Source organism: Heterocephalus glaber, unplaced genomic scaffold (genome assembly GCF_053883595.1).
Source record: "Heterocephalus glaber isolate CG9 unplaced genomic scaffold, H.glaber_assembly_v1.0 deba00000470, whole genome shotgun sequence".
NCBI lineage: Eukaryota > Metazoa > Chordata > Mammalia > Rodentia > Bathyergidae > Heterocephalus > Heterocephalus glaber.
The window spans coordinates 28,326,474-28,353,934 of record NW_028258145.1 but is presented as its reverse complement, the minus strand read 5'-3'; the positions used below and the strand labels follow the sequence as shown (position 1 = coordinate 28,353,934).

Here is a 27,461-nt window from a genome sequence, read left to right as displayed (position 1 = left end):
ATGGCTATTCATCTCACCTTCCCTGAAGATAGCAAGAAGCCCTAAAGCCAAGACTGAGTTAAGACCTCTTGGTGAGGCAAAACTAGCAAAAGCAATAGAGTTTGGTGTGTTTTTTCCCAGTTTATTTAGAAAAATAGACTCTTGAATTCACATTCACCCCAGGGCTGTGTGGGATGATAGTAAGGAGACACCTGAGATGAGCTGAGGAAGGTTTGAATTACTGGGATCTGAAGAGCTGGGGGCAGAAGCCAGAGACCTTTTCCCTCTGGATTCAGTGATATGAGTGGCCTGGCTTTCTTCTCATCATCCCCTTCAGTAGTCTTCAGCCATGACCAGTAAGACAAGGCTGGTCCAGCCATGGAAAGGGCGGCAGCCCATGCCCCGGCCATCCCGGTCACTGTACTGTTCCCATAGGAACCCTGTAGCCTGGTACTGCCGCCACACATTGCCTACCACATTGGCACGGAGCTCACTGTGCAGCTTTGCAGCCTGGGCCTGGTGGGGACCCTCTAGATGCCCATAGTAGTGGAGTGCTCCCAAGGCCAGGTAGTTGACATTGAGCCACACAGCACCCCGCCAATAGGGAGGATCATGTTCAGAATTGTGCTGGCCATAAAAAGGGCTGGAGGCAGCAAGGGAGCGCAAACCAAAGGGGCTCCAGAGATGTCGGCTATCTGCAAGAACATCCAGCAGGGGTCCAAGGTGGGGTGAGTTGGGGTCCAGCAGCCGTAGCAGCAAGGGAAAAAGAGTGACATAACCCAAGGCATCCACATATTGTAAGTGAGGTGGGGGCTGGCCCACTACACGAACTAGCCCCTGAGGAGGCCTAGGTTTCAGCTGTACTGCTTTTGTGTGGTTCCCGAAATCTGCAAAGACTCCTAGCTCTGGAGCCCAGTGCAGCTCATCCAGGCTCTCCTCTGCCTCCAGTGAAGCAGCCAGTGGGCCCAGCTCAGCAGCTGCGTCCACCTCCCCAAGCTGCTTTGCAAGCCTCGATAATACACGGGCACCCAGTGCCACCCAGCATCGAAGGTCCAAGTGCCGCTCAGTTGCCGAAGGGTGTGAAGCCCGGGGGTAGTCATCTAACCCTGAGGGGAGAGTCTTGGGGTTCAGCAGGGTGGCCAGGGCTACATCCCGGCCCCGCCAGCGGTAAGATAATGGCACTGGCCCTGCCTGGCTCTGATGGAGCCAAGAGAACCAGGCATGCAAGCGGGGAAATGCCCTGCGGAGGAAGGCCAAGTCAGCAGGGTCACCACCTTCTAGCATGTGGGCTACAGGCAAGAGCAGGCTTGGGGGGTTGGCATGCGCTACCCTTTGCACCAAAAATTCTGGGGGTACCCGGGCTTGGGCCTCATCCCCCAGTATTTGTTCCCGTCCAATCCAGCCATCAGCATTGAGTAGCCCCAGCCAGTGGCCTAGGACCTCCCGGGTGAGGCGGGGTTCCCACCGCTGGACCACTAGCTGGTGAAAGCCCTCATCCCAAAGGAAGCCTCGTGGGAAGAATGATCTGGAGGGCACCCCTGAGAAAAGGGGGACAGGTGGAAAGAGGGCTGGATCAATCTTCTGCTCAGACCCTTCTACCCCCATATCTGCCAATACCAAACCCTGACCATAGAAGTAGCCAATCCCACCCAGGAGGCCGCTTAGGGCAACCTGACCCAAAGCCTGCTCTCCAGGGCTCAGGCCCTTCTCCTTTAGCCGGAAGGTCTTCTCAAAGCGCTCTCGAAAGGCTGCAGCATGGCTTTCCAGGGCCTGGGTCAGTAGGCCGCCTGCCAGCTGCCCAAGGGCTTGGTTTCCGCCTGCCCAGGCACTGCCAGATTCAAACACCAACTCCACAGAAAAGGGGACCTTCAATGTCACCTGCTGTATCAAGAATTGCCCTTGCCCACTTGGGCCTCTGTCCTCCCACTTCAGAGATCTTGGTAAGCCGAGGTAGCGTTCAGGAGAGGCCCCTGGGGGACGATGCTGAAACCAGCTATTTAGGCGGCTCTTCACCATCTCTGTCAGTAGAGCCAGTCCAGGGTTGGAGGACCAGAAGATATTGTAGCTTGAAGGCAAAAAGACAAACAGGAAATGTTCAGGGTTGGGGGGGATTATAAAGGGAAATACAACGTGCTCAGGGAATCAGGATGGAGGTCTTAGCAATTCAGGGAACCAGGAGACTAGTGAGACTGGAAATAAATGGAAAGGCAGTGTGAGGGACCACACCATTCCTTTCACCAGCTCACCCTCCTTCCCAACTTACCTGCCATACTTCTGGGCAGTGTTCCCTGGGCTGGTTGGTGGCAAAAGTATAAAGCGGAAGTCACCAAGTTCACTGGTGTGCCCACTGATGAATTTCAACTGCCCCTTGCTTCCAACTTCTGGTAGTAAGACTTCCTGGCCATCTGTCACCACATAGAAGAACAGGGAGACTAAAGGGAGGGCAGAAGTACTTGAGGCCTAGGAGACAAAGGACAACAGAGGAAAACAAGAGAAAAAAACAGCATTAGTTGGCATTCTCTTTTTGAGAATCAGCCTTAGTGAGGGAAAGGGATCCCAGGAAGGAATAAATTGGTAAACAAAATACATCTGGCAGTGCTAAGTGTCACTGAGAGTGAGCAGATACACTCAATGGAATGAGCTAAAGAGGCTTGCACAAAGTTCTCCGAGAAATCATAGCGTATTTTTGTGCTATCTCCTACGCTAAGAACTCTACACAGATTACTTCATTTAATTCTCATGTTCCTGTGAGTTAGGTGCTACTATTATCTTCACTTTACAAACAAGGAAATCAAGGCTGAGAGGTGGTAAACAGTTGGTGATACAGACAAGTGTTTAAGGCAGGATTCAAACCAGGCAGTCAGACTCGGTTTCCCCTGATGTTAACCCCCACTTCATTATCCATTTGCTGGCAGCAAGGGAGGGACGCAGGGAGTCTGGGCTGAGGAAGGGGTATCCTGAGGCCCTGACCTGAGACTCTACAGTCACTCTCCAGCTCCAGTCCCCTCCGTGCTGACCCCCAGGCCTCTTGACGAACTCAGTGGTGAGCCTTAAGGCCCCATCCTGGATGTGTTGCCGCCCGAAGGAGAGGCCGTCGTGGAACTCCCAGCCAAAGGGACCCACGCCGTCCCCCTGCTCACACGTGTGCCTGAGCTTAGGGGTCCCTGGGGTGGCCCCCTGCTGCGCCCACATCAGTCCTGGGGGTAGAATGGCCACATAAGTCAAAGAGAGCAGGGGACCTGTCCCTCGGGCCTCCAAGAACTTCCAGCTCCTCCCTCTCCGTAAGCCTCCTGATCCACTCCTCCCTACTCTTGCTCAGGCGGGAAGCCGGGCTGCCCAGGCTCAGAATCCACCTGCTTGCCCGCCCTGGGGCCCGGTTACCGGTGAGGAGGGGCTTCGGGCTGCGAGTCTTCATGCCGAAGTAGACGTGAGGGCGGTAGGTGCCCCAGAAGAGGTCAGGGGCTACCCCGGCGCTAGAGGAGTCAGGGGGTAGTGCTGGGGGCGCGGAATGCAGGGTGACCGCTCGCCGAGCACGGTACCACGCCAGCGCCCAGCGCCCCGTTAGGCCCAGAGCCAGAGACAACACCACGACGGTCAGAGCCGCTCCCCCGGCCGCACCACGGGCCCCGCCGCCTCGGCCGTCGCGTCGCCCTGGGCCGCCCTGAGCCGCCCTCTCCATTGTCCGCGCTCCGTCTCCCGGCACAGCACGTCGCCGTCGCTCGCCTCGAGCCATCCTGGCACCGGGGTCAGCCTCGCGGGAGAATAGAGGCGGCAGTGAAGCCCTGGTCCTGTCTCCTCTCTCCAGCTCGCGCCGGCGCCGGCGCCGCAGTGACCACCGAACTGTCAGCAGTGCCTGGGCGCCCGCGCCTCCAGCCCCGCGAACGCCTCCCTCCGGAAGTCCCGCCCCACTACGTCAGGTCAAGTCCCCAGAGCGGAACCGCTGTCTCCAGCGGGCTTAGATAGGGTCAGCTCGTGGGCCCCGGGCCGAGTCCACTGCCTGGCTCTGCGCTTCTTGGGCGTTCTCATACAATTCATAGGCTACTAGAGAGAACCAATTCATTTCGAGTTTCTTTTTAAATTTTATTTATTTATTTTTGATACCAGGGATCGAACTCGGGTACTTGCGCTTGTGAGGCGGCGAAACCATTGAGCTAAATCCCCAGCCCTTGAGTTTCTTTTTTAAAATAACGATATAGTGGGGTGTTTTTTTTTTTTTTTTGGTACTGGGGATTGAACTCGGGTCCTTCGCGCTTGTGAGGCAGGCGGTGGAACCACTGAGCTAAATCCCCGGCCCTTAAAATAACGATAATATGCTAACAGGAGGCTCCATGCCCGCCTTAATCAGGTAGTGGAAAACCGTGGCCTAGAAAGTATATTTACAAGTAACAGCTCCCAGGCCAATGGCTGGGAAGTGACTAACTTCAAACGCTGGTGTTTCTGAACCAAGCTGGATCGCTTTGCCCACGTTCCACGTTTTTCCTCGCGGAGTGGTGAGAGGCTCCAAGAGTGGGACTGGGTCTGGGTTTTAGCTGTCTTTAAACTATGCTATGACTTAAGGCAAGTCTTACCTCCGCTCAGCGTACTCTTTTTTTTGTTGTTTTTTGACTACATAGTTCAGGCTGGCCATTAACTCCTAGTGAACCTCCTGTCTCAGCCTCCCCAGTGCTGATGTTAACAGGCATACGCCACTAGGCCCAGTCTTTTTTTTTTTTCTTTTTGGTACCGGGGATGAAACTCAGGACCGCTTGCGAGGCAGGCGGTGGAACAGCTCAGTCTTTTTTAATGTGGTACTGCAATCCGGGGCCTGGTGCATACTAGACAAGCACTGTTCCACCCAGCTACAACCCCAGCTCTTCAGCCTACAATTCTTTAGCGAATGCCCAACTCTTTGGCTTGCCTGGGCTATAATGAGTGAACAAGAATTGTCTTTGGGCCACATATGAAACATATAATGTATCTAAGCCACAAAACTTCCCTTTTACTATATTTTATTATAACGTTTAAAAAGGGCAGCAGGGGATTTGGCTCAGTGGCACCGCACCTGCCTCACAAGCATAAGGTCCTGAGTTTGATCCCCAGTACCGAAATTTTTTTTTTAAATAAAAAAATAAAAAAGGGCAATTAAGTCCAGGAGCGGAGGATCGCCACGAGTTCGAGGCCAGCCTGGGCTATCATAGTGAGTTCAAAGCTAGCCTAAACTGTATAGTGAGACCCTGTCTCAACAAAATAAAACAAAACAAGTGGCCCACAGGCCGCAAGTTGGACAAGCCTTTGGCCCATAATGATGGTGCTTGTACTTAATAGGTGTTTAACCCTCTACAGTCCCAAGAAGCAAGAGCTTAGGCAAATGATGGCTTAGGTCAACGAAGATGTAGAGAGAGGTAGCATATGTGCCTCAGGTGATCTATAAGCTTCAACATTGCCTTTGATAGTAGTTCAGAAGTATAGTTTAGATCCTAGTTACTTTCTCACCTACAGTGCAACATAAAATTTGTTTTCACCAGTACTTTGGGAGGCTGAATCAGGACTAAATTTAAGCCCAGCCTGGTCAACTTAGCAAGACCCTGTCTCAAAATAAAAAGCCAAGGGGCCAGGGATTTAGCTCAGTGATTCTGCTCCCTGCCTCACAAGCGCAAGGTCCTGAGTTTGATCCTTGGTACCCCAAAATAAATAAGTAGCCAAAAAAGGGCTGGGGATGTAGCTCAGTGCACAAGCCTTGGTTTCATCCCCAGTACTGAGGAGGAAAAAAAGTATTTTCATAAAGTCCATCCCATGCTAAACAAAAATTTTATTCTGTACACACACACTGCGGACTGAGCGCCGTGCCTCACACAGGGCAGTAAGCTCCACCACTTAGCTACAGCTTCAGCCATTTTTGTTTTTGTTTTTTTGATACAGGGTCTCTCTGTGTAGCCCTGGCTGGCCTCGAATTTGAGGCGATCCTCCAGCCTCAGCCTCCGGAGTGCTGGGACTGCAAGTGTGCACCACTACACCCAGCTCAAGCTATTCTATATCCTATGCCCCTCTAGCTAGCATCATTCTACCTACACTATTTTAAGCTTTTAAAAAATATATTGTTATGCAAATCAGATATTGGGATGCAGTATTCAAATTTAAATACAAATGACTTAGTTTTTACATTTTTCTCCAATTTTAATTTTTTATTAAAATCAAAAGTTAGCTAGTGTGGTGGCACACAGTTCAAGGCCACCCTGAACTATATAGTGAGACCCTGACTCAACCCCACCCCCAGAAAAAAAACAAACAAACCCATAATGGTTACATTCCTTGCAGGGAGTTGGTACATGTATATAGAGTAGTACATCTTAATTATTTTTTCATCATTAATAACAATGTTTTATTGTAACATACCCACTTATATTTCACCATATAATCTGTCTTCTGACCTACTCCACACTGGTACTCACTGGGGAGCACACATACACTTCTCACACATTTAGTTTTACTCACTGAGGGCAGCACATATACACTTCTTACTCATTGAACAATCACCTGACCAAACCCAGTGCTCAGCCCGCTTTGTTACTTTCTTGTTACTATTGTACTTAGTCCACGTCTATTGTAGTACTTACTATATACCTATGTTTGAGTTATTCCCTTTGTATCCCAGACTAATCACAGCTATAAGCAGGAAAGCTGATGTGCAGTATCTGAAAATTCACGTTTATTGCACACCTGTATCACACTATGCAAGATGCTGGAGACACAGAAAATCACCAACTTCAAGTTTACAATCTAGGGCATGGTGGTGCGCACCCATGATACCAGCACTCCAGAGGCTGAGACAGGAGGATCACCAAGAGATCAAGGCCAGCCTGGAGTACACAGAGAGGCCCTGCCTCAAAAACAAAACAAAACAGGGCTAGGGATTTAGCTCAGTGGTTCTGCCGCCTGCCTCGCAAGCGCAAGGACCCGAGTTCGATCCCCGGTACCAAAAAAAAAAAAAACTTCCCCCAAGATCATAATCTATAAACATGTTACCAACATTCAATCCACGTTGAACCATTCTCATTTTTACATTTCAGCGACTAAGAATGGTGCAAGGGGCTAGGCATGGTGGCACACACCTGTAATCCCAACACTAGGGAGACTGAGACAGACTGCTGCGAGTTTGAGGCCAGCCAGCCTGAACTACATAGCAACACCGTCTCAAAACCCTGGAAAAAAACAAAGTAATAATGGTACAAAGTAACAGCCAAGGAGCCAAATGCAGGTTGTCAGGGTTCTTTTCACTTTAGAATAAAGTTCTTTAAATAGCACTTTACTTCTAGCACAATTGTAGGAACTTTATAGTTAACTCATTTAATCCTCTCATTCTTATAAAGTAGGTAGTTATTGCTCAGAATCCATGAAAGATTGGTTCCAGAACCCCTGAAAATCCCTTAAAGGGCCCTTGCTCCAATCCTTTATATAAAAACCATTGTATTTGCATATAACCTACATATATCCTCCTACATAGTTTAAATTACTCATACCTAATTCCATGTAAATGCTATGTAAATCTTATACTGTATTGTTTAGCGGAAAATGATAAAGAAAAAAGGCTGTGTATATTCAGTACAGATGCAATTTTTTTCTTGAATATTTTCAATCTGAGGATGGTTAAATCCAAGGATACAGAACTCATGGATAAAGGGCCAACTGTACTATTATCCTTACTTCCAAATGAGGAACCAGGCACTGATAGATTAATTTGTCCAAAGTCACACAGTTACTTAAGGGCAGAGCTGCAACTTCAACCCTAGGCACTCTGGCTGGTTACTGGACTATACTGCCTCCAAGTAGTTTTCTTTTTTAAAGGTAGATGGAGTACAGGGAGACATGCTTCGAACCCTCTTTTTGGTGGGGAAGATTTGATGGTATTGGAGGGTCACGGCAAATGTATTTGGCAAAATCAGGAGCAGCCAGTGTCTAAAAGCTCTTTGCTCGCCTTAGCTGGGCATTCTGAAGTTCTTTAAAGCAGGGGGTTTCAGCTTTTTTGTTGTTTTTGCTATAATCCACAGTAAGAAATAATCGAATACATGCAAACACACACAGACACACACAATTATATAGTTTCCAGAAAGAATACTTCTCAATTCAAGTGATATGCACTCTGAAACTTTTTACCATTTTATTTTTTATTTTTTTGGTACCGGGGATCGAACTTGGGTCCTTGAGCTTGCACAGCAGGCGGTGAAACCACTGAGCTAAATCCCTGGCCCTTACCATTTTATTTTTTAAAAGTTGATTTAATTCCCTAAATTCATTTCATGATTCACACTAATCGGTGTTAACCCAATGTGAAAAACCACTTCAGGCACTGTTTTGTCAAACAGCTATTGGTTTGAGGTAACCACAGTCATGTGCTTTGGAAAGATAAAATTAAGTAGCAAAAATGATTACAAAAAAGGAGACAAGAGAATGCAATAGTGATACAAGAGAATGAATGGGAATGAAGTGACTGTTAAGAGATTTTATTTTATTTTTTTATGGTATGGGGGATTGAACTCCGGGGACCTTGCACTTTCAAGGCAGGTGTCGGCACCACTGAGCTAAATCCCCGGTCCCAAGAGATTTTAAAAATTACAGAATATTCTGAACTCATAGATGAAATATGCAGGGAAAGAGAGGGCAGAACAAAGGATAAACCTGTGTCTTCCAGTCCAGGTGACTGAACAGATGAAATGCCATTTAAAAAGGTATGGGAGAAGGGTTGGGGATTTAGCTCTGTGGTTCCGGTGCCTGCCTTGAAAGCGCAAGGTCCTGAGTTTGATCCCCGGTACCAAAAAAAAAAGGTATGGTATGGGAAGGCTGGGGATTTAGCTCAGTGGTTCTGACGCCTGCCTCAAAAGTGCAAGGTCCTGAGTTCGATCTCTGGTACCAAAAAAAAAAAAGTATGGGGAATAAAGGTACAAATCTCCAATGATGATGTCATTATATTGTATACCTAAAATATACCAATAAAATTAATGTTTAAAAAACGTATGGGGGGCAGGGATTTAGCTTAGTGGTTCCACTGCCTGCCTCGAAAGCCCAAGGTTCCAAGTTCAATCCCCAGTACCGAAAAAAACAAAAACAAAAACAAAATGTATGGGGAAGCCAGGTGGGAGAGGTAAACATATGTGTAGGTATGATTATCAATTGTTTTACACAAAGCATGTTGGTGGCATGTGGAGAAAGTTGGTAGTGGGTAAACTTACCATAGCATAGAAGTTGGAAAGAACCAAACAGAAATGAAAAGTCTGTAACACAGAAGATTGGATGTCCCAGGGATAAAGAAAAAAAAAAAGGATGAGGGTAACATGCCTTTATAGTTAGAAAAAGAAAAATATCCAAGAGGAAGAAAGCTTCCACCAGGGGGTGAATTAAGAGTGGGAGAAGTTACTAAGGAAGATAAGGACTGAAAAAATCACTAGTTTGGTAAAAAAAAAAAAAAAAAAAGGATTAAAATGTATGCTGAATGATGGAAAAAGCCAAATTCAAAACGGTTAAGCAGTAAGTGATGGTAAGAAGTGAAAAAAAAAACCCTCAAAGTTTGTCCAGAGCCCTCTCACCCCATCTTGCCCCAGAAGTTATGACGCTCCCCTCGCCCTACCCCCTCAGTGGCCCTTCAGTAGACCCTTGAATGATTAAGTCAATGTCTTCTCAGATAAATGTCCTAGTCCTAGGCCAAAATCTGTTCGTTGGTCTCTTCCTCGCTGTCAGTGCCCAGTACCAGCGCCTGGCTTCTCCCCGTTCCTTGCAGCGCTTCTGGCCTGGACGTGAGAAGCGAAGGCAACGAACATTTCCCGAGCGGTGAGTTGGGCGCTACGCATAATCAGGCGATGACCATCTCCTGGGGAAGATTGAAACAGAAGAGTCAGCCAACGCAGGCATGGCAGGGCTGGGGCTGCCTGCCGCCCCTCCTGCCCGTCTCCCTACTCAAGCCCACCAAACAGCACGTCCACGCAGGGCTCCGAGCCGTCGTGCCTCACGTCCGCAATCACCGCGCACTTGAGATTGGTGGAGCGAACCTTCTCGCTGCTCACCGCCTGGAGGAAAGCCCTACCGGGGAAAACCGTGTGAGCGATTTACTGAAGGGGTTGGAAGGCGGAGCCCTTCCCCATCCTCTCCCTTCACCTCTCCGGTACCTTATCGACTCCACGTTCTTCTCGAAAGGGCAGAATTGAACCCGAACTTCCTTGACCGACCGCAGACCAAGCCGAGCCATGGCCGCCGCCATGGTAACCTCCGCCCCGGAAGGACTCCAGCGGGAGGCGTGTTCCCAGGATACCGCTGCAGAAAATTGACCCCGCCGCCCTGTTTCTTCCGGGTAAACTCCAGGCCGCCTGTCTACAAACCGCTCCCGGGTCCCCAGGCCGGGAGGAGGAAGACTGGGAGAGGTGATTTCGTTACAGCACGTGACAGGATCCAAAACGGTGAGCTGTAGTTAAGCCCACTTGTACTACAGTGAAAACAATATTGTGCAAAACACCTTTGCATCGAAAACACCTGTCTTCTGCAGCTGCAGCCTTTCCCTTTCCGCATCTTGCGGTCCAGATCTATGTTAACGCCAACTGAAATCCTTGCTCCTTCCACAGAGAGGACACTACCATACCAGTGATTATCTGCCTGCCAGGAGGTAAATTCCATTTAGGTAACCGAATAACCAAAGCTTAAACTGGAGGTCCTACAACCCAATATTTTTAAATGACTGAAAATAGTAATGGGGAGGGAATACAGGACAACACACCCCTGGGGACTGACCCAGGTGCTTATTCCAACTCTGTAACTCCCCAAGAATTAACCCTTTTTAGCCCGGCTCCTGGGATTTACAAGGAAGCACCATCTAGCTTGTTTTCTATTATTTTTCCCTTTCTCCTGAGATCTCTTCAGAAGGAGGAACTAGGCGCCCCAAGGATGCTAACCTTCAGGCTGCAAGCAGTGATTTTGCTCTTTACTGTGGATTACAGGCACTACAGTGACCTTGGATTCTTAGCTTGTAATTCCAGGTTCTATGTAGTTTATAATTTCTTTCTCTTTTTTTTGTACTGGGGATCGAACTCGGGACCTTTCACTGCAGGTGCTGGAACCACTGAGCTAAATCCCCAGCCCAAGTTTATACTTCTTCTAAGCTCAGGTCTAGGCTTCTTGAAATTGCATGTCCACGGTTTTCCGATCAGAGATGAGGAGCTCCTGGTCCTCGGCTCCTTAGGATTCAGGACTGATCCCCAGGCAGGAAAGAAAAGGCAGGTACCAACGAGGGTGCTGGTGCTGCCTAAGGGCAAGCCAGGCCTGCTGATTTTCTACTAGATAAGCCTCAAGGCTAGGTCTTCCACTTCCCGGGGTGCTTTGCAAGGGCATTGTCTGGGATGGGGGTACTCCAGGCAGTAGAGGGGGCTCCAAGTTCTCCAGGCTGTTGAGGCTGCTGCTGGCCAATCCTGTGGTCTGGACTTCATTACAAACACCTAGTAAGACAGGAGTGGAAAGCAAGTGGCTGGTAGTGAGATGCTAAAACCAGATCAAAGGTAAGTAGGGTGTTGGTCACTTAAAGCAATTGGGAAGTGCGTGGGGGGAGGGGGATTTGGGGAAAGAAAATGACTCACAGCAACAAGGAGACCTCCTGTGGACTCGAGTCTTAGGCAGGGGCTGCTGCAATAGACACAGCAAGGCCCCATCTAGCTGCTGGAAAATGCTGAGCATGAGCAGAGTATGGCGAAGCTCTGGTGACAGATCCCACTGCTCTTCTTCCAGCAACTCCCTGACCACTCCGAAGTCTTGTCTGAGCTGCAGCGCCCCCTGCAGGCTAAATGTTCAGGTACAATGTGGCCAGCAAATTCCTCCAGCCTCTCCAAACTGCTCCATCCCGCCTATCCCCCTCCTTTTCCCCAGGTCCATTCATTCCCCTGCAACTGCTGGCTTTTCTTCCCACCTGAACCGGATCCCATGGGTAAGGATGTGGTCCAGCCAGGCACCCAGGATGGCTGTCAGCGCCTGACTGAGGCCGAGGGCCTGGGCTTGAGGTGGCAATCCCTGTACTCCTTTCAACACAGGCTCCAGTACGGTTCGAACCACCAACCCAGCATACTCACTAGGAACTCGGGGAAGTCCTGGAGTGAGAAAAAACAAGGACAGAATAGGGCTGGGGATTTAGCTCAGTGGTTCCACTGCCTGCCTTGCAAGAGCAAGGTCCTGAGTTCGATCCCCAGTACCAAAGAAAAAAAAAGAAAGGACAGAATATGAGGCTGTGGAGATCCAATGGATCCCTAAATGGAGTATTTGGGAGAAGAGGCTAGGATCTCAGGAGGGGAGAACACAGAAGGTGAAGACAAGAATGGAGGCAGAGGTGTGGATCTGGGAAGGACTGGGACACAATTACCCCTTGGGAACCCTGGAAGGAGAATTTAGGATGAAAAGTTACCAGGACAGAGATGAAGCCTCCAGTACCGACCCTGTGGCATGTAAAGCTTGAAGCCCTGTGTGGCTTGTTTATGACATTCTTGGAAAAAAAGACTTAGTGACTCTTCAGGCAGGAGCTGTGGGGATAGAGAGAAAGTAAAAGGGGCCTATTTGTTAGGAATTTTCCAAATTATGATGCTGCTATAAACCTGAGGTTTTCAACTTGGTCTCCATAAAACCCCAGAATTAAATGCATAATTGTGTGGGTCTGAGAATTTCCTGAGGTGAAATGCTATAGCTTTCATTGAGTTTTCCAGGTAATCTAGACCCAAATTACAATAGATACAATTGTCCTAGGATTATCCTGCTCTCCCCAGCTTGATTCAGTGGATGGAAAATCTTCAGGGTTCACTTTATTCTATTGAAACTTTAGGGAAAAAAAGAGACCACCCCTCAATGTGCAAAAAAACCATCTACCACCAATGTGCAAAAGGACATGACCAACAGAGGGATCTGTATGATTTGCAGATGGGCAGAGGTTGAGGGAAAAGGGGAGACTTGTTACAATCTTCTAGTTATCTACAAAAAGAAGCCAGGAACTCTATATAGATCAGGAGCATTGACTATTTTAATGTTCTGGGGTTCAGGAACCTTTGGAATGTCCCCACATTAAATATTCTTGACCTCCTACTACCATTTCTCCAGAGCAATATAAACAGGAAAAGGCCTATATGCTGGTATTGTTTGGGGTTTTTTTTTGGGGGGGGAGGCTTGTTGAGTAGGTTGTGTTTTGGGAAAGAGACGAGAGCAATAAAGATTTCTGCTGTATAACCATCTTGGAGGTGAGGAACTGTAAGAAACGGGGTATTTGGTGGCAGCTCTTTAAAGAAAATGTGGTTGCCAGGGAATCTAAAGAGACAAAAAGGCAGATATGGTAGCACATGCTTGTAATCCTAGCACCCTGAGAGCCTGAGGCAGGAGGATTGCAAGATGGAGCTCAGCCTGGGCAATTTAGTAAGAACTTATCTCTAAATAAAGAAACAAACAAACAGGCTGAGATGTAACTCAGTGTGAAGGCCCTAGGTTCCACCCTTTAGTAGAGAGAGAGAAGGCCTGTGGGGCAAGGTATGGGACACAGCTGATGTAGCTCCTGGCACATCTGACGACAACCTGTGTAAATTTTAATGCTTCTGTTCTCCAGCAAACCAGATTCCCCTTCTCTTTCCTTATAGATATCAGGGAAATTACTCTTTTGTTCTTTTATCTTTGTCTTGGGGATACAAAGTACAAAGTATGAGATGCCCCCACCCATTCTGAGACCTTAGAAGCAAGCTTGGGAGAAAACACAGTACCTATTCTTTCTCATCCCAGGGTTGTATGTGCTAGAACAGACACCCAAAAGTACAATCACCAGGCAGAGGAGCAAGGCATGTGGAGTGCTTTGCAGTGTTTGGTCCACATGTGAGCCCACTGTCCCTATCCCTTTTGCTCTGTTCTCAGCTACCAAGAGCTGAACACTTCTCATCCCATGTCTCCCCCTTTCCCCTCTAAAATGCCTCTATAGCTAAATCAAATGTTTATCACCGTCTTCACTGTGCCCCTTCTGTTATGACAGTAGCTCCTCATCACTTGTGAAACAAAGCCCACATTCTCTGGGATGGAGTTCAGTGCCCTCCACAGTTTGATGCTAAATTTCTGACTCCAGGGCCGGGAATTTAACTCAGTGGTGCTGCCGCCTGCCTCGAAAGCACAAAGGCCTGAGTTCGATCCCCAGTACCAAACAAATAAATAAATAAATTGCTTACTCCAACCCCCACATCCTCTTCCCCAACACACACCAGGTCTCTACTCTGGTCAGCCCATCTCTCTTCTACTCTTCCAAGGATCTCTGAACTGCTCACCTCCAGTAATCCCTGGTATGCCTCTGAAGCGCCTACCCACCAACTCAAGCCATAGCCACAGGTCTTGGAACCTTCTATCCATAGCATAGTTCATTACTGCTCTACTGATGGTGAGCTTGCTCTTGTTTTTTTTTTTTTTTTTTGTACCGGGGATCAAACTCAGGACCTTGTGCTTGTGAGGCAGGCGCTGGAACCACTGAGCTAAATCCCCAGCCTGAGCTTGCTCTTGGACATGTTGAGTTTAAGGAGAAAGCAGTAGTTGAGGTAGAAATGCCCAAGAGGCAAATGAAGATGCTGGATTAGAACTCTGGGAACCAGAAAAACTAAAATATGGGAGTTCACAGCATCAAGACACTATAGGTTGCCAGGCAAGGTGGTGCATGCCTATATTCCCAGCACTCGGGAGTCTGAGGCAGGAGGATCTGTGAATTTGAGGCCAGCCTGGGCTACACAGTGAGTTCAAGAACAGCCCAGACTATATAACAAGACTTTGTCTCAAAAAACAAAACAAGGGCTGGGGATTTAGCTCAGTGGTTCCAGCGCCTGCCTCACAAGCACAAGGTCCTGAATTCAATCCCCAGTACCAAAACCTCCCCCCAAAACAAAAAAACAAAACAAAAAAAATCCCACACTATGGGTAAGAACAAATGTAGAGGAAAGGGGCAGAAGGTTAACATGAACTCTAGCCATGTCCCTACTCAGGGCAAAAAGGAGTAAACAAGAAAACTGGGCAGGAAGAGAAAAACATCTTCCATAGTAGGAATAGATAATGTGCAAAATGGGGCAAAATTAAAATGGAAGTATAGCTTTATTCATAAATATAAGAGATTTTAGAAGAAACAGCCAAGTATGGCAAAGCTTACCACTCTAAAACAGGAATCCAAAGTGGGACTGGGGGCAAATAAAGTGCTATTTTATTAGACGGTTTATACTAATCTAGGAGCTGAGTGTTGTGGTACAGGAGGCTGAGCCAGAGGAGCAAAAGTTTGAGCTTGCCTGGGCAATTTTTCAAGACTCTGCATCAAAATAAAAAAGGGCTGGGGATGTAGCTTACTGTGAAGACTCTGGGTTTAATCCCCAATACCAAAAGAAAAAACGAAACACTGTTCTACATATTTCACTTTTAATGTGTGTGGGGGGGAGGGTGCTAGGGATTGAATCCAGGGTCTTGTGCATAATAGGCAAGCACTTTAACACTGAACTACACCCCTAGCCTTTTTTGATTTTTTAAATTTTGAGATGGGATCTCATCCTCCTGTGTCAGTGTCCCAAATGCTGGGATTACAGATGTGAGCCACTTTAGGGACCTATTTCTCTTTTTAAACTATGGGTATGTATTACTTTAATAAGAACACATGTTGTACTTTTAAAAAGAAACACTTTTTAAAGAAAGAAACATTGTATTGAACACTGGTAAGAAAAAGGAAAGAGATAATCATCCTGATTTTTCTTTATAAAATTTACCTCAGGAGCAGGGTGTGGTGAAGCATGCCTGCATGCCAGTAATCCCAGCACTTGGCAGTCTGAGGCAGGAAGATTGCTGTGAGTTTGAGGCCAGCCTCAGCTACATAGTGAGTTTGAGGCCAGACTGAACTACATAGTAAGACCCTGTCTCCAAAAAACAAAAAAAAATTTACCTTAGGATATTCAAATCACTAATGAGGGTAGATTTCTCTTTATAGGAGTTACCCAACCAATAAATGAAAAAGGAATGATAGAATTGAAATATCACCCCTTTGCCATCTCTAATGAAAGAATGAGTCTAGGCAATGATTGTCAGCAGCTATTAATATCACCAAATGAGAGTCCAACATTATTAGGGGGAAGGTATATAAATAAAACAAAACTGAGGGCCGGGAATTTAGCTCAGTGGTTCTGCCACCTGCCTCAAAAGCACAAGGACCCGACTTCGATCCCCAGTACCAAAAAAAAAAAATTGACCATGAATTGATAATATTTAAAGCCTTGGTGGTGGGAATATGGGGGTCCATTATACCCTTCCCTTTTCATCTGTACATGTTTAAAATTTCCTACAGTAAGAAGATAGAGGGCCGAGGATTTAGCTCAGTGGCACCGCGCCTACCTTGAAAGCACAAGGTCCTGAGTTTGATCCCCGGTACCAAAAAAAAAAAAGTTAGGCTGGAGATATAGCTTGGTGGTACAGTGCTTGCCTAGTGTGTGTGAGGCCCCAGGTTCAATCCCCAGCAAGACACACACACACACACACACACACACACACACAAAGAATGAAAACTTAACAAGGGAAGAAAAAATAAATCTAGTGATGACTCAAGGATTACAAGTCACTGAGATGTTTCACTCTGCCCACCCCTTTAGGTTGGCATAGAACAGGGTCTTAAACTGCTACTATGAGGACCCCTCCCTGTTCTCACCTGCATCTGTGCAGTCAGCTTCTGGATCTCCAGGCCTAGCTGCTGCTCCACTGCCAGAGTTAAGCTTTCCTCTGAAGTCAATCTGGATAAAGCTTCTGCCTCATGCAATAGAGGCTATGGGTGGAAACAGGAAGTGAGATCTTAGCCCAGCCTAACTGCGCCTCCCCCCCCCCCCCCCCGCCACTCACAGGTAAGTGATTTTGGATCAGGAGCAGGAAGGAATCTGGGGCCCATGCTGCCAGGTGTTGCTGAGTTCTGCCCAAGAACCAGAGCAAGGTGATCTGCAGAGTACAGAGCCCTAGGGCAATAGGTGCTGGGCCTGGAAGCAGAGTAGCAGAGTATCTTACAGTTCATGGAGCGCCTTTGGGAGGAGGGAAACTTCAGAGCGGAGTGAAGGAACAAGCCTCACCTGGAGGCTGACAGAGGATCAATCCTGACCTACATTCTTGGATGGTGTCTAAGAGTGGAGGAAAAAGCTGTCGCAACAGTTCAGCAGTATGAGAGGTCGAGGCAGGGCTGCTCTGATCCCCAAGGGCTGCAGATGCCAAGGCCTGGCAGAAACCTGAAGATGAGAGGGTACAGTCTGATACAGAAGCGGCAACCTGGGTCTTGCCTCACCCCAATATTTTTCTTCTCACCTTGATCCCAGCTCCAGATATGAGACTGATGAAGTAGGTTGTGGCACAAAGAAGCCAGCTCCTTCACACACTCCTGAGGCAGGGATGCTAGAAGGAGAAATGACTCTGGAAACTGAGAACAAGGTTTCCCTTTCCACAGCCCCTGCACATTCAAAGATTGTTCCTCCACAACTCAAGATGGGCAGAAAGCAAGACTTGCCCTTAAAAGGCCAGAAGCTATATAGTCTGAACCCAGGGAATGTTCATTCTAAACAGACTGCTTCTGTCATCAGGCTGGCAAGTGAGTGAGGAGACTAGGGAGAAGCGAGCGACCGTGGCCCTCCCCAATGCCCACCTAGGCCCAGTCACTCACCCTGAACCAGTGCCTCACTCAGCTGTTGTGCCACTGCCCTGTGTTCCCTCCAGGGTCCTAGATTTAGGTCCAGACTCTGTGCGCAGGCTGCCCAAAGAAGCGTCCAATATTGGTTCCAAAGGGCTCCAGCTCCTCCAAGCCCCAGCCCACTGCTGACTGAACCGGTCACGCCCCCTACTATAACCAGTAACCCTGGTAGCAGCTCCCGCTCCTCCTGGCAGTGCCTGCGGAGCTGGTCCCGCAAGCACAGTCCCCTGAGTGCCTCATCTAGCCGACTTGCCATCTGGCAACCTCGCTCCTCGGTTAGAAGACAAAGCACACTGGCCGAGGGGAAAGGGCGCGCTGCTCCTGGAATTTGGCTCATGGCTTTTCCCTGCAGCCTGTGGTAGACAGGAAGCAGCAGCAGCAGCTCGGCGAGTTGGGATGTCAGAGTCAGAGTGGCGGGAGCCCGACCCAGAGCTCGAAGCTGCATCTTGATGGCAGCATCCAGACGTTGGGCCGCTAGTCCGATGGGCCGCGCTAGAAGTAGCGGTTCGAGAGAGTCCCGCTGGCGGATTCGCACAACCGCCTCTCGGGAAGGGTGCAGCTGCAGGTCGCGGCACAGCTGGGACAAGGGGCCAGGACCGTGGGTGGACGTGCTGGGGCTCAGGGTCTTCAGGAGGCGCACGACCGCCTGTAGGTGGCGGGCGCAGTCCCTGGCCTGAAGAAGCTGCTCCCGCTCGCGGAGCAGCCGCAGCATCACCCGACGGAGACGCTGCAGCGCTGGAGGGATCGGGGTGCCTGCTGCAGGCTCCCGCTTCCAACTCGCCGGGCCAGCCTCGTTGTCTTCGCCCGCGTGTGCCAACGCGGGCCACCACGGTGGTCCTCTCGGAGCTCCGCCGGGCCGGAGGTCCGGGCAGGGGATGCTCCCGGCAATCGGTTGCCCCTGTAGGCCACGACCCTCCCCGCGGAGAGCGCCCGCCCGCCTTCCCTCCCATTGCCCCTCCCCAGCGCCCCCGGGTTGCGCCCACAGAGGGGGCAGAAGGCCACCAGAGCGGGATGCCTGGGCCATGGAGAGGCGGGCTGAAAACGAACCTAACAATTCCGGCTTCCTCGTACCTCCCAACGCCCGCCGTAGCTCGGACTCCGCCCCTTACCAAGAGCAGTCTCTAACGCAGGAACCGCTGAGACTGTCACGGACTCTCTCGCGCTCCGTAATCGACGGCATCTGCCCCTAACAAAGATGGCTGCACACTCTATCCCGCCGCGCCCTTTTGCTGGGATCAAATTCTAGACTAACTTTCACTTTCGGGTTACTACTGACTGGAGATGGCGCCGGTTCTGAAGACTGTGGAGCGAATCAAGCTAGGTGAGCTCTGTGATAGACGGAGGGGGCCTAGGAGGGCAGAAACAGCCCTCTTGAGTCTGTCTGGACATTTTCAAGCGGAGGCTGGAGGGCTCTTGCCCATCCATCTTGAGCCCCCTGATGCAGCACCACCTTCCTTTCCTGTAGACTGCCCTCTGCGGCCTGGTTGCCCGCTGAGGGTCGCTGCTGTCCCTAAACTCGGCAAGGAATTTGGTCCAGAGGTCTACGGAGAAGAGGTAAAAGAGACCTGAGCTTACTTGCCTAGTCATTTCGTTCATGGCTTCTTTTAATCAGCTGTCCTGAGACTCTTCGCTGAGTTGGCACCAAACAGGGTTCTGGGGCCTGTGGGGAAGAGTAGCTTTACAACCTGCTAGACAGGTGAGGGATGAGGGACCAGAAGTGTGATCTTCCTGTAATAAATGGTCAAAGTGAACAAAATTGATCAGACAGGTGTGTCTGGGTTGAGGACTGTGGATGGGTACACGTGTCTCCAGGAGAGAGGACAATGGGACCACTAGGAAAAATAAAAAAGAACCTCACTAAAGTAAGATCATAGTAGAAAGAGTTTGGTTGAAACAGTGAAAGATGGAACCAGAGAGAAGGCAGGTGATGGCTGGAAAGACCTCGTTTAGCACAAGGGTTTGGATCTCTAGTATCTCAAATTCAAGTCCAAAAGTTAGTTCATCATCTTTGCAACTGATTGCTTTTGTAATTCTCCTTTTCCTTTACTTCACATATTTAGCCAGTCACTAAAATCTACTTCAGAAATGTCTCTTAAAACAAACCCTTCTGGGCCGGGGATTTAGCTCAGTGGTTTGGCCGCCTGCTGTGCAAATGCAAGGACCCAAGTTCAATCCCTGGTACCAAAAAACCCCCCCAACCCCCCCCTCCAAACCACAAACCCTTCATTTACATTCCTATTCCCAGTACTGCCACAGCCTTAGTTCAAAGGCTGAGTTCAAGGCCACATTCTCTTTGGCCTGAGTTGAGTAATGTCTTGTTAACTAAACTTTCCACCCCCTAGTTCCATCACCTTCCCTATCACTATTTCCTATGAGCAGTTCACTGTTCTGATCAAGTTTTCTTCCATCATTGATAAAGCACAGAGGCCGAGGATTTAGCTCAGTGGTGCCTGCCTCACAAGTGGAAGGTCCCAAGTTCGATCCTCGGTACCAAAAAAAAAAGCCCAAACTCAGTGGGTAACACAAGGCTCTACAGGCATAGTTCCTTCCTTTTTCTCTATTGTAACAGCCTCCCCACTAATCTCTCTGTTTACTCAGCACACACTCACTGAGCACCAGTTATATACCAGACACTTATAGGAGACCAACAGTGAACCAAGAGATAAAAGTCTTTTTGTTCAATGAATTTGAAGGATCTAGTGGAAGCAGCCAGTCAATAAATAAAGAACATAGCATATATGTTCAAAGAAAGAGCAAGGAGGCGAACAGAACACTGAGTAGAGTTGGAAGATTTAAAAAAAAAGAACAGGAGAAGGTGACATCTAAGCAGAAATCTAAAGAAGATAATGGAGTAAGCCATTCACTGGACAAAGAGGATCCCAGGCAGGAAATAACAAGTGCAAAAGCACTGAAATGGAAGCACAGTTGGTATGTTGTAGGAACTTCAAAGGATACCATGGTGGCTGAAGGAAGGTGATGAGAGAGTAGGAGAAGATTCATGCAGCTATTGGGGGGCCAGATTATGTGTGACCATAGGCCACATAGGGATATGATGATTCCTGTCCTCGGAAGCTTACGCTCACTGAGGAAATGACATCCGAGTCAGTGTTGGTTGCATGGTGTGTAGTTCAGTTGTAGACCAAATAGGACTCTGGGTTCTATCCCCAGCCCTTACCCAAAAAATAAAATAGAGTATATGGGTCCAACCTTGAAGAGTCTTACCTCATTTTGTCAATGACTTCTCCAAAATGAAACATTCAGGCAGGAATAGAGTCAAAACTAGGATGCAAATGGCTCCACTCTAGCATAGCACTCTTTCCAGTTCCATTCTTTGCACCAATTAAGAGAGCAATAAAAGCAATGAATAATAAGGCTCTAAATTGTATAACATAGACTTTGTGGGCACATTTTGGTTGAGAGAGGCCAGAGCTAATTGGAGATGAAAACATCTGAGAAGGCTTTAAGAGGAAATAGAATATGAATTGGACTTTCAAGGTGAGACAAAATATGAGAAAGGCACTCTGAGCCAGGAAGGATTGGAGGACAGCTGGGAGGCAGCCCCAAGGCTAGAGAGAGCCTGGTGGCCAAAGGAGGATGGCAGCTAAACAGGAGGATTACGAGGGAAGGTTGGAAAGGTCACCAGGGAGCTTTTTGGAAAGCTCTGAATCCTAGGCAGAGGTGCTAGATTCACTGTGCTTATGACCTTGGCAGTGAAGGACATTGGAAGTTTTTTAGTAAGGGGTAGTTTTTGAGGGCTTGGTTTTGGGGAGAAACAATGCAGAGAAGAGGCCGCTGGGAGCTGCTGTACTTATTTCTGCATAGGGGCTATTCATGTTCAAGGATATGACAGGGCACAGCTGGAAGAGCAGGTAAGAGGGCTCCATTCCAGGAGCCTCTGTGCAGCTGACCTAGTGACAGGTCTGAGAGAGAAGATCCTGGAAGGTGCTGAAGGCTGGGCTGAATGCCACCCTCAGCCCTTAGGGAATGTGGGAGAGTAGCAAAAGGAGGCAATGCATCAAGAAAGCCAAGAACAGCAGATTTTAAGGGGGGGGGTCAGAGCCAGAAGGATTCTCTGGGCTGGGTGGCTGCTTTGTGGCTGCCATGGTGGAGAAGTCAAGCCAGGCAACCCCTTGCTCTCTCCCAGAGCTTCCCTCCCAACACCAGCCTCCCCTCCCCTCCCCCTCCCAGAATGTAGTGGATTTTCTTCACCAGCCAATGGAGGGTGAGTCCCAGGGCCTGCACTGGATCCACGTGGATGGGAGCAGCAGGCAGCTGCAGCTGTGGCACCATGGTGGGGAGTGCAGGGCCTGGACCCTGGATCGGGGCTGGAACCCTGGGGTAGGCTCACCCTCAGGTACTCCCCTTGTTCATGCTCTTCTTCCTTTCCTGTCTCTTCTTCCTGACAGATTACCTCCTGGACTGTTTCCCTAATGAAGGAAACACAACTGGACAGAGTGACAGGGGCAAGGGGACCAAGGGACTGGGCAACTACTGTGGTCTTCGAAAGTCCTTCCTTTACCCTCCCCAAGAGTCTGAGCCCTGCCCTCAAAGTCCCTCTGCCTCCCCATCCTTCTCTAGTGTCTCAGACAGCCTGCTGCAGGTGGCCATGCCCCAGAAGCTCCTGGTAACCAAAGAGGTGAGATTCTCAGGAAGAGGCTTCATGATCCCTGTATTCCCACCCTGTACCTCCCCTCATCTGTACAGATTCTTCTGTACTATTTACCTCCCTTTGTATTCTCATTCTTCCTGTTTCCTTCTCTTTTCCTGTCACCTGCCCTTCCTTCTCCAGGAAGCCAACCGCCTGGCTGCAGAGCTGGTGGCTGAGGAGGAACACATGAAACAGAAAGCAGAGACGAAACAACGAAAGAAGAATGTGGTTGGGGGTGGAAGGAGGAGAGCCCAGAGTGACTTAGAGAAGGGAAAGAGGGAAGAGTGTGAGAACAGGAGGGAGCTCAAGGCAACCTGCAGTGGACCCCTTGCCAGGTAGGCTGTATGGGTCCGGGACTGCAGGTTCTCCTGGAAGCCATCAGTGTGGTGGCTCTAGAATCCCACTGTACTGCCCTGGTTGGAAGCTGTCTCCCTGCTATGAGGCCTCTGGCTGGTGACTCTCTTGTCTGCTTTTTCAGAGTGATAAAAATACATTCTTCATAGAGTCCCAGGGATAAATGAAATAGTGTATCCAAGTAGTGTATGTAGTCCAATGCATGCCATATTGTAAGTGCTCAAAATAAATTATCATCATTATTATTATTGCAGCGTCAAAAGGAAAGAAAGCGACAGGAGCGCTCGGAACAGGACAGTGGGGAGCCCAAGGTGAGCTCAACAGGCAGATATCAAGAGCAGCAAGGAGCAAGAAGATGGGGGCTGAGAAGGGAGGTGGCTCAAGGTGATCCCAGCTCTGTCTACCTTCCATCCAGACCACAGTTACCCCAGATGAGGATGACAGCCCCCCAGCCAGCCCTGAAAACCCAGCTCGGGGACTGTGTGGTGAGGAAGAGGTGAGAGCCCCTTCCTTCCCTTCTTTGTCTCTCCCCATCTTCTCTTCCTCCTACTTCAAACTATAATTCATTCCCAGGCCCTCTGTAACTTTCCTGGAGAAATTTTTTAAATGTATTTTAAAATATATTGTTACTTTTAATTGTACACATAGTAATTGTACGTAATTGTGGGTACAGTGTGACATTTTAATACATGTATACAATGTGTAATGATCAGATCACAGTCATTGGCATAGCCATCACCTTAGAGATTTATCATTTTTCTTTGTGTGAGATCATTGAAAATCTCTTCTAGCTGTTTGGAAATATTCAATTAGTTATTCTACTGTTTTATAAAACTTTAGGAGTTATTTCTCCTACCTGATTGCTGTGAGTTTGAGACCAGCCTGGGCTACACAGTCAGTTCAAGGCCAGCCTAAACTATACAGCAAGACCCTGTCTCAAAAAAAAAAAAAGGAAAAAGTTATTTCTAGCCCTGTACCTATGAACCCTCTTCTTTCCATTCTCCCTCCCCTAAATCCTTCCCAGGTTCTGGTAACCACTATTCTGTTCTCTACTTCTATGAAATCCACTTTTTAGCTTCCATGTATAGATAAGAACATGCCTTATTTGTCCGTCTGTACCCGACTTTCCTTCTGCCCACAGGACTTACTGGATCTATCTAGCAGTTTTGTGTCTCTGGCTTTACGCAAGGTTGGGGATTGGCTCCTAAGTACCCACAGAGAGAAGAGACCAAGCCAAAAGCCCCAACCAAGTCAAGGACCAGGGCCCCCAGGAGAAGATGGTCCAAAAAGAAAGGAATCCCTCAAGAGAGGAGAGCCCTAGGCAGAGTCCTAAGGCACAGTTGAGATGGTCAGAGGCTGTCCATTAGGAGTTCCCTCCACTTAGCACCAAGAGACCTGGGGTCTGGCTTCATCACTGTCACCCTGACCCTGAGTAGTTTTCTCTGTAGGAAGGTACTTTCTTGCAGGGTTGTTGGGAGAATTGCATATATTAGTTGGGTGGTACTGACTGCAGTGTAACTGAACAAAGGAGAAAGATTTGGGAAGACGGAGGCCTCCAGGCCTGCTTGACTCTCCTCCCCAGCCCCAGGCATCTCCAGGACTGCTGGCAGCTTCCATACATCAGAGCCAGGAACTGGCAAGTGAGATCCTTTCTTTCTCTCTTCACCCTCCTCTCTGCAGGAGCCCCATTGGAACCTTCCCACCCTCTCTTTTTTCCAGAGTTGGGTACCAGCTTTGCTCAAAATGGTTTCTACCATGAGGCTGTTGTTCTTTTCACTCAGGCCTTACAGCTCAACCCCCAGGACCACAGGTAGGTTGGGACATGTGCTGGGAGATCAGGCCAAGGCACAGTGTGGAAGATCCAGACCTTTGGCCACTTTCTGTGTTTATCAGGTTATTTGGAAATCGCTCCTTCTGCCATGAGCGGTTGGGTCAGCCAGCATGGGCCCTGGTTGATGCCCAGGTGGCCCTTACCCTACAACCCGGCTGGCCCCGGGGCCTCTTCCACCTGGGCAAGGCCTTGATGGGGCTGCAGGTAATAGGACTGGGACTGGAAGCAGAGGAGAGGTAGGGGGTGGGGGACAGGGCAGTGGGAATGGGGTCTACATTGACATTTCCTAGATAAGCTCCCACTACCATAGCATCTTGATGGTAGCAGTACTAGAAGGTGGGGCCGGTTTGGGAAAAGGGTCAATTTATAGTTCCTTGGCTCCCCTGACACCTAAACTTTCCCTTTCCAATCCCTCTGGGGCCAAAGCGCTTTGGAGAGGCAGCTGCTGTGTTCCAGGAGACTCTGAGGGGTGGGTACCAGCCCAGCGCAGCCTGGGAACTCCACTCTTGGCTTCTCCAACTTGCTCTGGTAAGGAAACTGGCCCGCCCTCAGGCTAGGGCCATCAGGGAGCACCACCTGGGACTGTGAGACATGTAGTACCGAATCACTGCCTCCAGTGGATAAGGAGGGTGCAGGAATGGTGGGCTCACGTGCCCTTCTCTCTTCCCTTTTTAGCAGGATCAACGAGGAAGAATCCATGTGCCACCTCGATCTACTGGTGTCCTCGAGTCACTTCCCCATTTTAAACCAGGAGACTCAGACCTGTTCTCCTTCAGTCAGAGCATGGCTTCCAGGGCCCCGGGCCTTTTGTCTCCGCCCATGTATTCTCCCACATATCACCTGAGCTACCCCACCTTGTCTTTTTCTCAGACTCAGATTAGAAGACCCCACCCTGTTTATCTCCAGGATTCCTCAAAGAGCTGGGGGACTCCTTGTTTTGGATGCCAGCATCTGCCTCAGCCCAGATAAAGGAGGTTCTTTTTTTTTCCAGTACCAGGGATCGAACTCAGGATCTTGCACTTGCAAGGGAGGCGCATTGCCACTGGGCTAAATCCCCAGCCCCAGAAGCCTCTTTCTCTCATAAAGTGAAACCATATACATCCCACAAGTATAGTGAACACTGTGTGCTGATATTTTTCTCCATATTTTGAGACCCTGTACCCTAAATCCACATTGAGCTGGACATGTTGGCATATGCCTGTAATCCCAGCACTTGGGAAGCTGAGGCAGGAGGATTGCCATAAATGCAAGTTGGAGGCCAGCCTGGGCCACATAGTGAGTTCAAGGCTAGCCTGAATTACAGAGTGAGACCCTGTCTCAAAAAACGAAAAAGCAAACACTAAAAGTCCGTATTAAAGGTACCCCTGGCAGTCATTCCTTTTGCATGGAGAATCTTCTCATGAGAGAAAGGAGCCCCACATCCACTGAAACATCCTTTCTTTGGTTCTCAAGCAGATGGCTTCTTCTGGGGGTGGTAAGGAAACAAACTCCACCAGAGCTCAAGATGGGGAACTGTACCTGGGTGCAAGGGTGCACACCTGTGATCCCAGCACTCTGGAAGACTAAGGCAAGAGGATCACAAGTCCAAGCCCAGCCTGGGCAGCTTGGTGACTTAGCAAGACACTCTCAAAAAAAAGTGCTGGAGATGCAGCTCAGCACAAAGGCCCTGGGTTCCATCCCTAGTATTGCCAAAAAGGGGTGGGGGATGGTTGGGGGAAACTGCATTATGCAGCAGTTCAGGTTTTTGGACTACAGCAGAGCCAGCAAGGAGGCCTCTGGGACTTGCTGTGCTTCTTGGCCCTAGGGAACTTATTCACCAGGTGGAGTTTTGTGCTCAAGAAGGGGGTCACAAGGAGTAAAAACAGTCCCACTCTTCAGCAGCCTGGTGAATGTTCACCTCTTCCTCACCCCAGTTCTTGCTGTTTTCTCTAGCCACAGCCCGCAGTATTCTGCTAGCTCTTTATGCCATTTTCCAGCCACACTGCCGTGCATACTCAGACCTCTTGGTCCAGTGGTCTGACACCCACCTCCTCCCATTGCTGGAAAATTCTTCAAGGGTTTGCATTTGGGAAGTCCCTCACTAGCTCCTGCCTGGAGCTGCAGGCCCACATATCACATTCCCTGCATGGTATCCAGGCTGCTGCTACTTCACCCCAGCACTGGACACTACAGTTAGTCTTTCCCCATAGGAGTTTTACCACCAAGTGTTATAATCACTTCTATGGGAGATTCATGATCTCCTTTTGGTTTAAGATCCTGGCAGCTTTCCTTAGTTGGGTCCTCCCTGGCCCTGGCTGGGAGTCTAAGCCCATTTAATCCTTACGGGACTTGTAGCCCCTACCCCACCCCAGAGGGACCATTCATGAAGATAAATGATGCTTCTGCCCTATAAATCTTGCCCAATAAAGTTTGCACTTGAAGATAGGTGTTGAAACATCTCTCTCTTTTTTTTTTTTTTTGGTACCAGGGATTGAACTCACGTCCTTGTGCTTGCAGGGCAGGCAACGGAACCACTGAGTTAAATCCCGGACCCAAAATATCTCTTTTATATAGGACTTTCCCCCATCTTTTCTATTGTTTATGATTTAGGTTCCTTAAATAGTATCTAGCAAGATGAAGTCTGCCATTACTAGTTGGGTCATCTGGGCAGCTCAACATTTAAGCCCCAGTTTCCTCATCTGTAAAATGGGGGAAGGCCCTACCTCACAGGGCTGTTGTGAGAATCAAAAGAGTAATAAAATACCTACAAAGTGCCTGGTACATAGTGGGTGCTAAATAAACCAAATTTTGCCTGCAACTGTCTCACATATTTGGGGTTTTTTGTTTGTTTTTTGGTACTGGGGATCAAACTTGGGACCTTCCACTTTCGAGGCAGGCGGTGGAACCACTGAGTTAAATCTCTGGCCCTGTCTCACATATTTGTGATTCCTACAGTAGGAAGAGGAGAATAAGAATGA

The 27,461-nt window shown here is 48.9% G+C and overlaps 4 protein-coding genes across 5 annotated transcripts; 1 reads left to right on the top strand and 3 right to left on the bottom strand.

Annotated features, from left to right (window-relative positions):
- Positions 1–100: 100 nt before the first annotated feature.
- Mogs (mannosyl-oligosaccharide glucosidase) lies at positions 101–3,881 on the bottom strand. Its single transcript, XM_004844676.3, has 4 exons — positions 3,361–3,881; positions 2,950–3,176; positions 2,243–2,439; positions 101–2,044 (listed from the first exon to the last, which is right to left on the bottom strand). Exons 1-4 carry the CDS (start codon positions 3,710–3,712, stop codon positions 313–315), a joined length of 2,508 nt encoding a protein of 835 aa, XP_004844733.1. The 5' UTR covers positions 3,713–3,881; the 3' UTR covers positions 101–312.
- Positions 3,882–8,089: 4,208 nt separating this feature from the next.
- On the bottom strand, positions 8,090–10,415 carry Mrpl53 (mitochondrial ribosomal protein L53). Its single transcript, XM_004844672.3, has 3 exons — positions 10,113–10,415; positions 9,914–10,026; positions 8,090–9,817 (listed from the first exon to the last, which is right to left on the bottom strand). Exons 1-3 carry the CDS (start codon positions 10,202–10,204, stop codon positions 9,684–9,686), a joined length of 339 nt encoding a protein of 112 aa, XP_004844729.1. The 5' UTR covers positions 10,205–10,415; the 3' UTR covers positions 8,090–9,683.
- Positions 10,416–10,901: 486 nt separating this feature from the next.
- Ccdc142 (coiled-coil domain containing 142) lies at positions 10,902–18,695 on the bottom strand. Of its 2 annotated transcripts, none has more exons than XM_087202149.1 (9): positions 17,645–18,695; positions 17,293–17,379; positions 17,064–17,237; positions 16,843–16,973; positions 16,655–16,768; positions 12,383–12,497; positions 11,894–12,071; positions 11,568–11,767; positions 10,902–11,429 (listed from the first exon to the last, which is right to left on the bottom strand). In XM_087202149.1, exons 1-9 carry the CDS (start codon positions 18,693–18,695, stop codon positions 11,173–11,175), a joined length of 2,307 nt encoding a protein of 768 aa, XP_087058275.1. In that variant the 3' UTR covers positions 10,902–11,172. The 2 variants fall into 2 exon arrangements, with proteins under 2 accessions (XP_087058275.1, XP_004844730.2); XM_004844673.4 differs by having other exon boundaries at positions 17,064–17,216.
- Positions 18,696–18,788: 93 nt separating this feature from the next.
- On the top strand, positions 18,789–27,301 carry Ttc31 (tetratricopeptide repeat domain 31). The gene is given in 14 exon segments (XM_087202335.1): positions 18,789–18,992; positions 19,137–19,225; positions 21,860–21,962; positions 22,078–22,307; positions 22,461–22,544; positions 22,928–22,984; positions 23,089–23,169; positions 23,815–23,936; positions 23,938–24,007; positions 24,202–24,313; positions 24,393–24,483; positions 24,567–24,708; positions 24,931–25,032; positions 25,180–27,301. Coding segments are annotated over 14 exon segments (1,617 nt in total). The 5' UTR covers positions 18,789–18,952; the 3' UTR covers positions 25,474–27,301.
- The last annotated feature ends 160 nt before the right edge of the window (positions 27,302–27,461 follow it).